The 16,685-nt window shown below is 38.0% G+C and overlaps 1 protein-coding gene across 2 annotated transcripts in view; it reads left to right on the forward strand.

The window, feature by feature from the left end:
• The first annotated feature begins 202 nt into the window (after positions 1–202).
• Positions 203–16,685, forward strand: part of trabd2a (TraB domain containing 2A) — a 55,129-nt gene continuing 38,646 nt past the window's right edge. For both annotated transcript variants that reach the window (XM_051109791.1, XM_051109792.1), the window contains exons 1-2: positions 203–715; positions 3,192–3,752. In XM_051109791.1, the coding sequence (XP_050965748.1) occupies positions 602–715; positions 3,192–3,752 (675 nt within the window). In that variant the 5' untranslated portion in view covers positions 203–601. The remainder of the gene's footprint in view (positions 716–3,191; positions 3,753–16,685) is intronic.

A 16,685-nucleotide genomic window follows, 5' to 3' on the forward strand; every position in this document is an offset into this window, starting at 1 on the left:
GATTATTTTGTGTGTGTGTGTGTGTGTGTGTGTGTGTGACAGACTCGTGAGCGCACAGGAGTTCCGCGGGGATCTGAGATGCTCAAATCTCATTATTTACTCAGAGTGGGGGAGACTGAGGGGCTGGGGGAAGGTGAAGCCCCCTCTAACACACACACACACACACACACACGCACACGCACACGCGAGCGCGCTCGGAACTTGTTGAGCTGGAATGAGAGTCAGAAGCCGCAGAGAAAGCGAGTGCTCGGACTGAAGCGACTCATTCGCGTGTTTGAGGAGAAACTCGAGCGCTAAACTACACTCGTCAGAGTTTCTCAGCAGTTTGAGCGCATGTGGTCGGGATGTGTGTGAAGTGAACACTGGAACGTGAGCTTCATGACAGACTGCATCTGCTCACATGGAGCTGGAGTTTAACTAACACCACCACCATGGATTAGAAGTTGCTCCTCGAGCGTTTCTGGCTCAGTCCAGCTCTTCTCCAGGATGGTTGACTTCAGCATCACTGTGGACTTTTCTGGGATTTCCTTCACTCTCGTGGAATGTTTGGATTGTCAGTGAAGAAGAGTCGAGTTTGGTGAAGATTCATCAGAGGACTGAGATGATGATGGTGATGGTGGTTAGTTGGGGCGCTTTTCTCCAAACCTGCTTGATAATGATGGTGAGAGCAAACCAGCACAACCTCAGAGAGACCAGCTGCGACCTCAACGCCGAAGTAAGGGCTTTTCCTTCTTACAAAAGTTACAAATCACTTCCTCAGAGCAGATATTATCAATCGAATCCCGGCTCGTGAACTTTCACAGTGGAAATACGAATATATGTGTGCGTAAAAGTTGCAGTTGCATGACATGAACTGGTTTAATGTAGAACCAATAATGACTCTTAATGTCAGAAGTTATGAAGTGGCAGCAGCTCTTTCATATGGAACACGCATGTGTGATAATGGAGTATAAACACTGGATCTGACACGTAACCGGCTCTTTGGGTAAAATGTGTGTCGTTTGCACTAAATGGATTGAAATCACAGTGTGTGAATGGAAGATAAGAGCTCTCAACTCTTACAAAACAGTCATATTTTCACAGACATCAATGGAGTTTTATAGGCTCACTTTGTTGAACATAAAACACAATGCTTCTGCTTTAGTTGACACTGTTATATTTAGTATAAACTATGCTTTTATTTAATGCATTCTGTCTCTTTACTCAACACAATGTTGAAACTTGTTTCTGGAGTGTCAGACCGTCAAAGCAAGTCCTGAAGGGCCGTCGGTCCGGACGTGTATTGCCACCGACGCTTATGCCAGGCACTAATTAGATATTAACTGTCCATTGAAGGCATTACCAGCTTGTGAATAAACATCAGCTCTTCAGTGATTTCCTACACTGGTTCTGCTGAAAGCTCTGACAGACGGTGCGGTCGGTGTTTGCATGAATCCAGCATTCAGAAAGAGTCTGCGATTGATTTGAGTGTCTTACAACATCATTATGAAACTTTATGAGCTTCAAGAGTCTGTTAAATGTTTACAAGTGTTTCACAGCTGCACATCTTCATCTCATTAATCTGACAGAATAAACAACACATTATGTTGGGTTAGAGAGACATATACTGGCCAATATTTGGACATTTTGAGGTTATTGGTCAATAACAAGTGCTATTCAAATCAGCATATTAGAATGATTTCTGAAGGATCATGTGACACTGAAGACTGGAGTAATGATGCTAAAAATTCAGCTGCGCATCACAGAAATAAATTACAGTTTAACACATATTCACACAGAAAATCGCTATTTTAAATTGTAATAATATTTTCGATTTTTACTGTATTTTTGATCAATTTTGAATATTTTTGAAGCCTTGGTGAACACAAGAGACAGAGAAACATCAAACTTTTGACCGCCAGTGTGTTTTATTGTCGTCATTAATGTTTCATCATTATATATATATGTTTATAGAGATTTATACATCATCTGAAAGTTCAATAAATAAGCTTTTCATTGGTGTATGGTTTGTTAGGACAATATTTGGCTGAGATACAACTATTTGAAAAAAAGAAATTGTGAGAAAATCGCCTCTAAAGTTGTCAAATTTACAAAATATGTTTGTGGAACATGATCTTTACTTAATATCCTAATGATTTTTGACATAAAAAAAAAATCGATCATTTTGACCCATACAATGTATTTTTGGGTATTGCTACAAATATACCCGTGATACTTAAAGGAGAAGTCCACTTCCGTAACAACAATTCACAGATAATGTACTCATCCCCTTGTCATCCAAAAGGTTCATGTCTTTCTTTCTTCAGTCGTAAAGAAATTATGTTTTTTGAGGAAAACATTTCAGCATTTTTCTCCATATAATGGACTGATATGGTGCCCCGATTTTGAACTTCCAAAATACAGTTTAAATGCAGCTTCAAACGATCACAAATGTGGTTGTAAACGATCCCAGCTGAGGAAGAAGGGTCTTATCTAGCGAAACGATCAGTTATTTTCATAAAAATAATACAATTTATATACTTTTTAATGTCAAACGCTCGTCTTGTCTCACTCTGCCTGTATTTTCTCCCTCAACTTCAAAAATCATTTCAGAATCATCCTACATCGCTGCAGAAGAACAGACACAGTGTTTGCAAAGTGAACATCCAAAGAAGATCAAACACCCTTAACAAAAAAGGTAAAACAGTGATACAGGACGATTTTGAAGTTGAGGGAGAACATGAGATGGGAGTTTTTCGACACACACTAACTGACATGAACCAGAACAAAAACAGTCCAGACAGAGTGAGACAAGACGAGCGTTTGACATTAAAAAGTATTTAAATTGTATTATTTTTATGAAAATAACCAATCATTTCACTAGATAAGACCCTTCTTCCTCGGCCGGGATCGTTTACAACCACATTTTTGATCGTTTGAAGCTGCATTTAAACTACATTTTGGAAGTTCAGAATCGGGGCACCATATCAGTCCATTATATGGAGAAAAATGCTGAAATGTTTTCCTCAAAAAACATAATTTATTTACGACTGAAGAAAGACATGAACATCTTGGATGACAAGGGGGTGACTACATTATCTGTAAACTGTTGTTCTGGAAGTGGACTTCTCCTTTAAGACTGGTTTTGTGCATATTTCAGCATCAGCCTTTGAAAAGCCCAAACCTCTGAAACCATCTCATTCTTTCCTCAGCAAAGCGAGCTCAACTCCTTCCTGTGGACGATAAAGCGAGACCCGCCCTCGTACTTCTACGGCACCATTCACGTCCCGTACACGCGCGTGTGGGACTTCATCCCCGAGAACTCCAAAAAGGCCTTCCAGGAGAGCAACATCGTGTACTTCGAGCTGGACCTGACGGACCCCTACACCATCTCGGCGCTGACCAGCTGCCAGCTGCTGCCGCAGGGCGAGAACCTGCAGGACGTGCTGCCCAAAGACATATACCGACGGCTCAAGAGACACCTGGAGTACGTCAAGCTCATGCTGCCGTCCTGGATGACGCCGGACCAGAGGGGCAAAGGCCTGTACGCCGACTACCTGTTCAACGCCATCGCGGGAAACTGGGAGCGCAAGCGGCCCGTCTGGGTCATGCTGATGGTGAACTCGCTGACGGAGGCTGACATCAAGACACGCGGCGTTCCCGTACTGGATCTGTATCTCGCGCAGGAAGCCGAGAGGATGAAGAAGAAAACGGGAGCCGTGGAGAAGGTGGAGGAGCAGTGCCATCCTCTGAACGGACTCAACTTCTCTCAGGTCAGTAGATTCATTGCTTATTTGGTGCTGATATGGAGTTGATAAAATTATGATTTTAATGTTTCTGAAAGAATTCACTTCTGCTCACCAAGGATGCAATTATTTGATCAAAAATACAGTAAAAATACTGAAACAGTATTACAATTTAAAACAGCTGTTTTCTATGTGAATATCAGTTAAAATATAATTTATTTCTGTGATGCGCAGCTGAATTTTCAGCATCATTACTCCAGTCTTCAGTGTCACATGATCCTTCAGAAATCATTCTCATATGCCGTTTTGGAGTAATGATGCTGAAAATTTAGCTTCGATCACAGCAATTGATTACATTTTAACAGATATTCACATTGAAAGCAACTATTTTAAATTGTAATACTATTGCACTGCATTTTTGATCAAATAAATGCAGCCTTGGTGAGACTTCCTTCAAAAAATTCAAACAATTTTAATTAATCCAAACTTTTGAGCACTAGTGTAGCAAAAACAGAAACAGTGTGGCCATCAAACTGTGCTGTTGTTTGTTGTACAAAAGTGCACTTTTATCACGTTAGGGCCGTTCACACACAACGCATGCATTTAAAAACATGTGAGGTGAGATCATCTAGTGCTCGTTCACATAGAAAACAGCCGAATGCAAAGACACGTTCTGTGTGAATGACCTGAGCGTCCGTCCTCAGCGGAGTGAAAACAGATTCAGATTAAAAAGAACCGGCTTCCTGTTGGGTTTCGCTCCAAGAGACTTTTTTTGTAGGTACTGGTGCGTTACACGTGTGCACCGATTTCCGTGCATGTATGTGAAACGTAGCGGGAGGGGCACTTCGTTAAAGGTGAACAGGTGGCGCTACCGAGCCATTTTGCCACACCCACTTCTGAAACCTATATGAGACAGAAGTTTTCGCCAGTTTTGATGCATGTGCAAAGTTTCATGACTTTGAGCATGTTTAGACCCTCAAAAATGTGATTAATTTTCATTTCATTTCATTTCATTTATTTATTCTCTTTTCATGGTCATACAACACAAAATACCACAACAATCCAACAACACAACCAAAAATACAATCCATGACAAAAAGAACAGGAGTAGGATGAAGAAAAAAATCTTATAAACTCCTACCCCATTCTAGTATTATAAAATTTACAAATTAAATTAGATGACCTCACAGACATGAAGAGAAAAGGAAAAATCCTTCCAATATTATTAATTAACTTACACAACGTTAAACAAACAAAAACAACAATTTTACAATAATAATAATTCTGACAACAAAGAAAAAAGATAAAAAGAAAAGAAAAACAACAACAAAAACAACATTAACCCTCATCTCTATACAACTGAAATATCTTCTGTTTATACTTATATTTAAATCGAAAAATATCTGAACAACATTTTAGATCATTTTCCAATAAATTCCATCTTTTCACACCAGAAACTGAGACACACATTTGTTTGAGAGTATTTCCAGCAAAAGGTTGTTTAAAATCATTATTTCTTCTACTTGTCTCACTATTCACAGTAAAAAGGGTTTGCAATCCATCCGGTAACATACAATATTTTGCTTTATAAACTACTAATAAAGTTTGCAAAGAGACCAAATCCCTCAATTTGAGTAGTCCTGACCTCAAAAACAATCTTGTGGTATGTTCTCTTGGAGCAACTCTATTAATTATTCTTATGGCCCTTTTTTGCAAAATAAATAAGGGCATTAAATTAGTAAAATATGAATTACCCCATACCTCCAAACAATACATCAAATATGGCAAAATAAACGAACAATATAGGATTCTCATTGCCTTATAATTTAACATAAACTTTACTTTACTCAAAACAGCAATATTTTTACAAATTTTATTTCTTACATAAGCTATGTGTGACTTCCATTTAAATTTTTCATCAATGAATACTCCTAAAAACTTAAATTCTGACACTCTCTCAATAATTATTCCATTTAAAGTCAAACAAACATTATCAGGGCATTTTTGATTTGTAAACAACATAAATTTTGTTTTACTTAAATTTAACGATAATTTATTTTTATTAAACCATTTCTGAAGTACAATCAATTCCTGTTCAATAGTTTTAAGTAATATTTTTAAGTTCTTCCCCGATACAAAAAAATTTGTATCATCCGCAAAAAGAACAAAACGTAAAATCTTCGATTCATCACAGAGATCATTGATATATAAAATAAATAACTTAGGCCCCAGCACAGAGCCTTGGGGGACTCCACACTGCATTATTTCCAACTTAGATTCATATCCCATATACTCTACATATTGTTGTCTGTTTTCTAAATAACTAGTAATCCAATTTAATACTACACCTCTAATTCCATATGTCTGTAATTTAGATATCAATATACCATGATCAAGAGTATCAAAAGCCTTTTTAAGATCAATAAAAACTCCAGCTGTATAATTTTTATGCTCCAATTCTGTAATAATGTCCTCTGTGATTTTCATCAAAGCCATAGCTGTTGAGCGGGTGCTTCTAAACCCAAATTGATTATCGTGTATCAAAGAATATTTTTCAAGAAAACAATCAAATTTTTTAACGAAAAGCTTCTCCAAAATTTTTGAAAATTGAGAAAGCAAAGATAAAGGCCTATAATTTGTGAGACTATGCCTATCGCCAGATTTAAAAAGGGGAATAATTCTGGCCACTTTCATTTTTCTGGAAAAGAACCTGCATTAAAAGACAAGTTAATTATATATTTTAACGGTCTAATAATACAACATATAGTTTCTTTAACAATATACATATCTAAACCATCACTATCACATGAACATTTACTTTTTAATTTAGAGACAGTAGAAATAATTTCACTCTCACTAACTTCATCCAAAAAAAAAAAGATTGCATAACTCTACTTTCACCTGTCCAACTTTTATTTTCATTATAAAATGGTATAGTTTTAGCAAGATTCGGACCAACATTAACAAAAAATGAATTAAATTCATCAGCCATTTTTTCACCACTTATCTCAACATTCTGTTCATTCATTAAATATAATGGCTGACTATAATTAATTTTACTGCCCATAACCTCCCTCAAAACATTCCACATTCTTTTGATATTACTTTTATTTTCCATCAACACATTTGTATAATAATCTTTCTTTGCACATCTCATTATAGTAGTTAACTTATTTTTATAAGCTTTATATTTCTTTTCTGCATTTTCTGTCCGATATTTTACAAAATCCCGATACAGCTTATTCTTCTTTTTACAAGATTTCAATATACCCTTCGTCAACCAAGGTTTATTATTATTTCTTACTTTATCATTCCATATTTTTGAAGAAGAATAAATAAAAAAATAATAAAGTAAAAATAAACAGAGCAATTCCAAGAGGGACCTCGCAGCGCCGGTGCTCAGACCCTAATAAGCAGCAGTTTTTGGGCACTTTGCATTGATTGCATGTCTAACACATCCCTGCAGTGATTGTGATGATTGTTGTTCATCAGAAAAAGAGTGTTTTGGGATTTTAATGGCTGATGCTGAAATCTAGAGAACGACATCATGCTGAAACATCGATGACAGCAAATGACATTGATGAAGTACAATAGTGTTCAGAGGCAGAAGTGTAAAGTGTTGGAGTAAATGTAGCTCATTACTGTACTTGAGTATCTTTTTGGATACTTTGTAGTTTTACCGAGTATTAAAGATATTTTACTCTTTACTAGAACTTTTACTCTCTACTTCACTACACTTGAAATAAGTGTTGCAGTTACACATTACATTTTGCTTAGCACCTGACTTTTCTGCAAGAGTTTATTTTCTATTACAAAAGATGTGATATCGCCAACTACAGAGCACTGAAAGTATTATATTTAGTGTGTTTCACACAAACTTGTCTACAAGGCTATTTTACATGACTGTGAGTTCCTTAGAAAGTAGTTGTGAATCACAAGTGTTTTATATGTAAGGACGGGACTGCAGCTTACAATGAGGCCGAAACCAGCACATCAGGTACAAGAAGACTTTGACTGTTTAATTTTATTCTTTTATTATTATTATTATCACCATTATTACTATTATTTGCAATTTTAAGGTGTTCCATTTTATTTTGGTTTTAGAAAACAAACGGGACTGCTCTCCTCACACATCAGCTCTTTATTGTTTGTGTTACATGTTCTCTGTGCCTTGTTTTTTACTTTTATGGCACTTCCTGTCTCGCGTGGTGTTTGTAGTCAGTTTGTATCTTATCCTGTTTAGCTTGTTAGTCTCTGTGCATATATAGCCCTAGTATTTCTTTAGTTCTTTGTGAATTGTTGAATGTAATGTTTGTCAGTTTGCCTGTCATTCTGTTCTGTTGCGTTTTTTGTTTGTTTTAGTTTTTCCATGAAATACCTGTACATCGATCCTTGCCTCTGCCTGTTTTCCGCAGCTTCTCCACAACATTACAGTTTTTCACTGGCATGTCTCTTTATTTAGTATAAGTAAAATACTCAAGTACTGTTAAAATCAGATACTCTAAGACTTTTACTCAAGTTGTTTTGGAATTGGTGACTTGTAACGTGCAGTGGAGTAATTTTCACTGTAGGGTATCTGCACTTTTAGTATGGTTTTCAGCCTCTGTTCAAGGCTTTGTAAGATTTCTTAGAGTAGTCTCCACTGCCGTCTCAGTGCTCAGTTTGCATTCGTTGCGTTTCTGTCGAATGAGTGTGAAGGAAAATCTGTAACGTTCAGGCCTGAGTGTGCGTCAGCTGTACAAACGTTCTGCTCTCGGAGTGTCTCGTGTTATTAAAAGTGATTTGAGCGTAATGGTCGGCGTCTGAATCCGACTCAAAACCCCCTTGTTGAAGTCAGACGGCCGTCGCTCTATCAGAGCCCCGCAATTACCGCAGTCCTTCAGAGCGGCAGACGCAGGGAATCGTGTCGCGGCGGCTGGAGTTTGAGCTAATGCCGTACGGAACTAAAGGGATTACGCCGGACAATTTCAGCGGACGCTCGCAGCCGTACAGCAGCGCTACTCAATCACATTCATCCTGCCGTCTGTAAGAGATTGATTATTCAATAAAACAGAGTTACTTCAAAGCAGCTTCACAGAGATAAACAAGAAAATAACAGTGTTACTGCTGCAAAATTCATCAATAATCTCAATTTCAGCTGCAAAGCAGCTCTACAGAAGGCAGTTGAGTCATTATTCAGATCAATTCAGTTCAGTGTTGATTCAGTCAGTGTTGCAAAGTTCTTCAGTTGCAAACTGAATTCAGTTCAAATAATAGTGTCATTATGGGAGGAAAATGCACAATGTCATGCAAATGACATAATATTGTGTATTTTTGCCAAGAAGTCATTTAATTTTCTAACGCTTTATACAAAACAGTGTTTCAAAGCAGCTTTACATTAATAAACAGTAAAATAACAGAATCAGCCATCGTTCATCAAATATGAGACAATCCAAAATCTGATTTATAGACCGTCGTGTCGTTATTCAGCTCCAGTCACTTCAGTGTGATATTATTTTGTAGATTTTTGTGATTTTTGTAGATTTTTGTAATACAGTAGTGTCCAAATGAGACACCTGGTGAGGACATTTCTCAATATTTGTTTTAAATGACCCTACAAGATCAAAGTATATTGGGAAGAAGAAAACACTGTCAAAGTATTTAATTGACAAATTTATTTGCAAACTATGGCTTATCATGGAGTTTGGGTTTTGTTTTACTACAAAAAATAAAGCAGAAAAACAAAAATCGAAATGCACACATTATATATAATCATTTATTGATGTTTGTCTGTCTCTCCCTTGTTTCTGATACAGCAGAACTTTTGCCCATCATGACACAGTTTGTCATGTTTAATTGTGTTATTACAAATCAGACACTTGAGTGCATACATTAGTTTTACACTCTGAGCACAACTGTGCAATATACTTACAATAAACCCGTTTATATAAAGAGGTTTGGCCACTATACTGTACGTCAGTGACGCTGCTGCTGTGGTCTCCCGTATGAAGCGTCAGGCAAACGAATCACTCTTTAAACTGAATGAACAGGAGAATCCACATGAATGGAGCCTGAAGATCATCCTATTTCTCTGTCTTTGCTAAGCTCCTCAATCCCTGAATGAAATCCCTGCATGTGCAGGAGCTCAAGGCGTCTTCAGACGTTCAGCCGAAATCCCATCAGAGCTGTGACGAGGCTGGGCTTTCATGATCAGACCTCACGGTGAGCCGCGGCTTTGATTGGCTTATCCTGATCATCGCGCACAAGATACGGCTCCGCGTCGCTCTGTCAGACGTCCGGCCCGATAGACAGCAGCTCGGCGTCCAACGTGTGGCGGAATGTTTGCGCCGCCGTGAGTAATGGCCGTACGATGACGGACTCTGGTGGGAATCTGCAGGAATGTGACGCTTGCATTAGTTTAGTTGAGCTGAACGCCTCCTCAAACGCTGGAGTTTCACTGTGTGCAATGGGCCGAGGACGAGCGCTGGGCTCTGAGAGACTGTCAGGTCAGGGTTATTTCAGATTCCACAGGAAAATAACAGAATTAGGGCTGGACGTCATATCAAGAACATGATAAAATGAACGTGGATGAATCTCTGGACATTTTTGCTGGATATGAATGAATCTAACAGCAGTTAGCAGAAGTTAAGTGTGTGTCTGTAATAAGTCTGCGTGTTCACACTCAGCGTTTTCAGCGTCTGCGTCTCAATATATGAACACATGAGCTCTGTGAGAGTCACTTCAGTAGTTTTACAGCGTTTACTAACCACTGTCAAACACACTGAGACTCAGATCTTCACCACAATTTGACAAAATAAATGTCCGGTTTAACTCGAAGAAATTACGACAAATTTATTACTACTGTGCACCAAAATGTACTTCTCAAAATAATATATTTTTTATATAACTTATAAAATTATAACCATAATATAATTTATAGAGATGACAAATTTGTGTAAAATCATAAACCACAGAATCCAGAAAAAAATAAAATAGAAAAGATATTTTATACTTGATATATTTCTTTATACAATACAGATTATCGAAGCAGCGTTACAACTTTAATTTAAGAAAAAATAAAACTAAATTCATAAAACTAGCTGTTCTGTGGAGTATAATTGTTAAACAACTTCTGTTTACATTCATTATCAACATCTAACAAACATGAGGAAAGTATTTCCTTCCCCATTAGTGGTAAATGACTATCATGAGAAATATGGAGATTGTATGATAAGGGAAACATATCTATAAAAATTCTATTATATATATATCAACTGTTAGTATGACAATATTTACACTATCACTAAACTATCAATACTTTGTTGACCAATTACCAAGCAATGCTTCATTTTGTTCAGTCTGTGGAGTAAAAAGCTCGCATTAAACATGGTCAGGTCAAAGTGTCCGAATAATTTTTGGTCCTAAATTGCTTATCAGTTTTACTGGTAGTCCACTGTATGAAGAATTTTTGGGTAAAAAAATTCGCAGTTACTTTATTTTGCTCTCCTCACTTACACACATGAACTATAGTGTCCTGCACCCACTAGTAAAAAAATATCAAAAATATAATGAAATTTTTGGAAAAATTTTTGGTTTGACTGTGTATGTATACACGTCAAAATCAATAATGAGTTCAGATTCTGCTGTATCAGACTGTACTGTCATAATTCAGCTTAAGTTAGTTTAGCGTTGATTCAGATCAGACAGATGATTGGATTTTTAGGTTCTCCTTGGATGTCGAGATCGTCCCGCTCGGACAAAATCAGGAATTGTAAGAAGCGGCCAAATCCTTTAATAACTTCTGGCGCCTTTAACGCGCCTCAGCCTCGAATTCCTCTGGTGTTTTTAATGTTTACCACTTTGTGGCGTTAAACATAACTTTAAAGCTTTGAGAAAATAATCTCGCTGCCAAATCGCGCTGGATTTCAAAAACACGGCCAGTAATGATAAATGGTGTTTGTACAGATGGGGCCCCTTAAATGGCACATTTAAATCTGCCGCCTCGCAGCGCCGCAATCACAGATGAGTCACGGAACGATGGGAGCGTCCTGCGGTCATCAGCTGCTCAAACACAAACCGTCAGCAGCAGCTGAGCGTGTGATGAGTCTCACGCAGAACCGGCGCTGCTCTCTGACGCTCTCACAGGATGACAGGAGCGATAAACGCCAATCTCAGACAGGGCGCTGAGAACTGTTTCAGCTTCACATTCTAGAGAGAAGCCAAAATGAAACAGCTGACCATTTCTGCTGCTCATGTACACCAAAAAAATCTGATTGTGTGCGACACGCGGTTGGTTACGGTGCACTTTCTTCAGGATGCATTCAGAAAAACTGTTGCTGAAATGATTTCAGAGTCCGTGCAGTTCGGATGAATGAAGTGTTTAGAGAGCAAACACACAACACAATCACATTCATATAGATATGTTGATTACTGTGATTAAGATTCATCTGCATGCTGCTGGAGCTCAGATCTATACTTCAGACATGGTTTATTTTAGTAACTGCACAGTAAACTGTGCTGTGCACGGCAGGAAAATAAGTGTTGAAGGAATAACGAACATGTGCTCAACCTCAGGCCATCCCAGATGAAGATGAGTTTGTTTGTTCATCAGATTTGTGTAATCTCACATCACTGTCTCCCCAATGGATGTGAATGGGTGCCGTCAGCTGATAAAAACATCCCAATAATCCACAAGTAATCCACAGACAGAAGAAGACAAAAACTGAAACAAATCCATCATTAAGACGTTTTTACCTCAAATACGAATCCATAATACATATTAACGTTTCCTCCAGTGAAAAGGTGGTCTGGTCTGAATCAGGAGAGAAATCTGCACAGATCAAGCACCATTAACAAGCCAAAACAGCTCTAAACAAATATGGGGCTGAATTTTGACAACAGGAGATGGACTTTTTTGGATTATGGACTCTGTTTTTTTTTTATCAGCTGTTTGGACTCTCATTCTGACGGCACCCATTCACTGCAGAGGATCCATTGGTGTCATTTTGGTCTCTTTGTTTCAATATGTTTTAGAAACTCATTGGCGCTGTTGTATTTTGCTGGCTCAGTGTGTTTTAGTCTTGAAGTTTCCGCAGTAAAAACATCTCTGCTTTTCTCATTTGCGTGTGGGGTTTATTTTCAGACGAAGGAGTTTTTACTGTAGAGTCGTTACACGATTTACTCCAGTGTGAAGTAGCAGGATTTTCCTAATGGAAATCAGAGGATTTTTTACAGTGTCTGTCAGCAGCTGTATTTCACTGGACCGCGTCTCTCGTTCGTTCTTCAGCAGCAGGTGTTTCTCATTTGTTTCCACTCAGCGAATACTCACACGCTCGTGTTTATTGGGAGTTTGACGCACGCCGGATTGTTTTACCTTCGTCCAGCTGGGAAACTCTACCTGCTCAGATTGATCATCTTGACTGAGGTGGGAAATCTTGGGGCTGTTTTTGTCTGTGTGTCAGTGCTGGATCAGACTGAACATCATCTGTCACTATCAGAAGAGAGAGAGACGATCATCTGGCAGATGAAGAGAGCGACACACAGCTGCACTCCTGCGTTTTATTCTCACAAACATCGTCCAGATCAGATCAGATCGGGACTCGAGTGCTGGGTTTCCTCGCCGCTGTTGACCAAACACACGGGTATCAGATGCAGCTCATTCCTCGCTGGTGTCTGTATCCGGATCAATAACAAACTCCACAAAACTCATTAGTTCTGCTAATCTTCTCATGAGAGCTGTGACATGAGCCGGCAGCTCGAGCGTCTGTCTGTCTCTGTCTCTATCTTCTGTCTCTGTCTGGATTTAGATTAGAGTAGATCTCACGTTGTCGAACGGCCCGAGGCGTCTTTCCTCAGAAACTTGTTCGGAGGTTTTAACTTGCGCTCACGCGGGAACTCTGGAACGGGCTTCACAGATCCAGCCCTCGGGCGAAATCATTGATCAGCCTCAGAGAGGCTCCTGTCCCTACTTTACTACTTACTCTAATTACCCGCGGTAAACAGAACATGCATTGCTGTGTGCTATTTTAAGGGCCCGTTTACACGACAACATTTTTAGCCCAGAACTGGAAACATTTTTGCGTTTTGCCCGTTCGTTTACACGACGGCGGAATTTTGGGGAGTGAAAACGCCTAATTTTGAAAACAGGTTTCAAAGTAGTAGTTTTTTGACGTAGAGGTTTGCAGACATGCACAGCACGTGTCGATTTCAAAAGGTTGAACAAACAGCCTGACAACTACTGGCCTGACATACACAATACAGCGCTTTTGTCAGTTTTCGTGGATATGTGTAAATGTGAATGGTTTTGAAAGCGTTGTCGTGTACGCAAAAGTTTTTAAAAACGCAAAAGAAAAACGTTCCTGTTTTTGACTACATCGTTGTTGTATAAACGTAGCCTAAAGGTGTAGTTCTTTATTTAGAATTAGCAATCTGTTTGCACCTCTCTAGAATCTTTAAGTTTAGAGCTAATAACACAGGCCTGCTTATTACAAAAGATTTCAAATGTAAGTCCCTCCTTGTGTAGAATTTTTTTTTAAATTTGTATATTTTTTCTTTTTAATTTATTATTATTATTATTATTATTTTTATATTTTGTCTTTTCCTTTTTATATTTTATTAACTGATTTTTGATTTTATATATATATATATATATATATATATATATTTGTTTTGTTTTGTTTTGTTTTTGTTTTTTTTTTTGTTTTTTTATTAACTGTATATTTTCTGTTGTTTTATTTTATACATTTAACATTTTTAAATGTATTTTGTATTCATTTAAAGGGGTCATTGGATGCAAAACTCACTTTTACATGTTTTCTGAACATAAATATGTGTTGCCAGTGTTTGTACATAACCACGTTATTATGATAAAAATCCACACAGGAAGACAAGAATGTCTTCGTTTGACTGACTGAGGTGTTCTGTTGTTGGATGTAATAATGATCACAGCAGTCGACATCTGAGCCGCTGAACATGCAGAGGATTAAATGTTACTTTCATTTTTGAAGGAAATGCACCTGCTGATCTACATAAATGCATCTATTTTTGTGCAAATAATTCATGATCCAGCTTCATCTACAGCAGAAGTGAGTATAAATCGCCTTTCTTAATAATGTTAGGGTTAGAAAGTTTCATGGCTAATGTAAACATTACGGCTCATTAGCCCACAGTAGAGAGGGGCGGGGCGAGCAGAGCTCATTAGCGTTTAAAGGTACATGCAACAGAACGGCTCCCACTAAAAAGGGCTGATTTTGACATGGTAAAAAGGGTGTTTTACACCAAAGTATGTTATAGACTTCTCATTAAGAGCCTAAAGAATCATATCAACTTGCGGAAGATGGCCATCCGATGACCCCTTTAAATGACTGTCATCATCCCTTCATACTGCACATTCTGCGCTGCTCTCAGTCATTTGTTAAATGATCCAGATGTCAAGTGAAATGTTTCTATAGATATATTTGACCTTGGTATTTTCTTTGTGTGTCGTGTTGATGTTGTGTATCTCAGTGGTTTTGCTCCAGTTAAAGCTCTCTAATGGCCATCATTCTCTGCTATTGTTGTGTCCTGCGGTCTTTGACAGGCACTCAGGGATTCGTTTGTGCGTCGCCCTCCATTAGCATGCGTGTGTGAGTAATTACAGCCACTATTGTTCCTCTTAATGTGCTAATACATGAGTATCAGAGAGGTGTTAACTGAACCAAACGGCGTGTTAATCTGGTGTTAGTGTGTCACGGGCTCTGACGGACAGGAGTGTGTTCAGTTATGATGCCGTACGGGCTGTACGTGTGCGTTTAGTCAGTGTGGTTTCATAGTCATTTTTACATAATTATTCATAGTAAATTCATGGCAATTTTACATTTAAAGGAGCAGTCCGCTTCTATAACAAAAATTTACAGATAATGTGTTCACCCCCTTTTCATCCAAGATGTTCATGTCTTTCTTTCTTCAGTCGAAAAGAAATTATGTTTTTTTAGAAAAACATTATAGGATTTTTCTCCATATAATGGACTTCATTGGTGCCCCGATTTTGAGTTTCCAAAATGTAGTTTAAATGCAGCTTCAAAGGCTCTAAATGATCCCAGCTGAGAAAGAAGGGTCTTATCTAGTGAAACGATTGGTCATTTTTGAAACAAATTGACAATTTATATAAATCCGGGTCAATACAGTTCGGGTATGTTGAAAAACTCCCGTCTCGTTTTCTTCTTCAACATTAAAATCGTCCTATATCGCTGTTTTACCATTTTTTTTTTGTAAAGCGTGTTTGATCTTCTTTGCATGTTCACTTTGTAAACAGTGGGTCGGTACTTCTGCAGCGATGTAGGATGATTCTGAAGTTACTGTCTTGACCGTATTGAACCAGAGTTCACACAGACTTAGGCAAGACGAGCGTTTGAGGTTAAAAAGCATATGGATTGTCAATTTGACCGATCTTTTCTAGATAAGACCCTGCTTCCTCAGCCGCATTTAAACTACATTTTGGAAGTTCAAACTCTGGCCACCGTTGAAGTCCATTATATGGAGATAATTGCTGAATTTTTTTACCTCAAGAAACATAATTTCTTATCGACTGAAGAAAGAAAGACATGAACATCTTGGATGACAAGGGGGTGACTACATTATCTGTAAATTTTAGTTCTGGAAGTGAACTTCTTTAATTCAGTGTGTTGCTTGCCGTTACTTTGTAATTATTTGTGAAATGAGTTTGATAATTGTTTACCATTTTTGTGCATGTTCATTAGCTGAATGGAAGCCTGTTTCCACAATGGAATTAAAAAAAAAATGTAAAAAGTAATTGCAAATTGTTCTCTCAGTTCTAAGAAGTCCGAATTGAGTTCTTGCAATTCTAGCTTTTCTTGCAATTTTGTGAAGAAAAGTGTGAAATGTGAGACATAAACTTTATTTATTTTTTCAGTTATTTTTTGGGGGCTTTGTATGCCTTTTTCTTGCGATAGGACAGTAGAGAGATGACAGGAAAGAACAGGG

The sequence above is a fragment of the Labeo rohita genome, chromosome 5, assembly GCF_022985175.1.
Source record: "Labeo rohita strain BAU-BD-2019 chromosome 5, IGBB_LRoh.1.0, whole genome shotgun sequence".
Taxonomy (NCBI): Eukaryota; Metazoa; Chordata; class Actinopteri; order Cypriniformes; family Cyprinidae; genus Labeo; species Labeo rohita.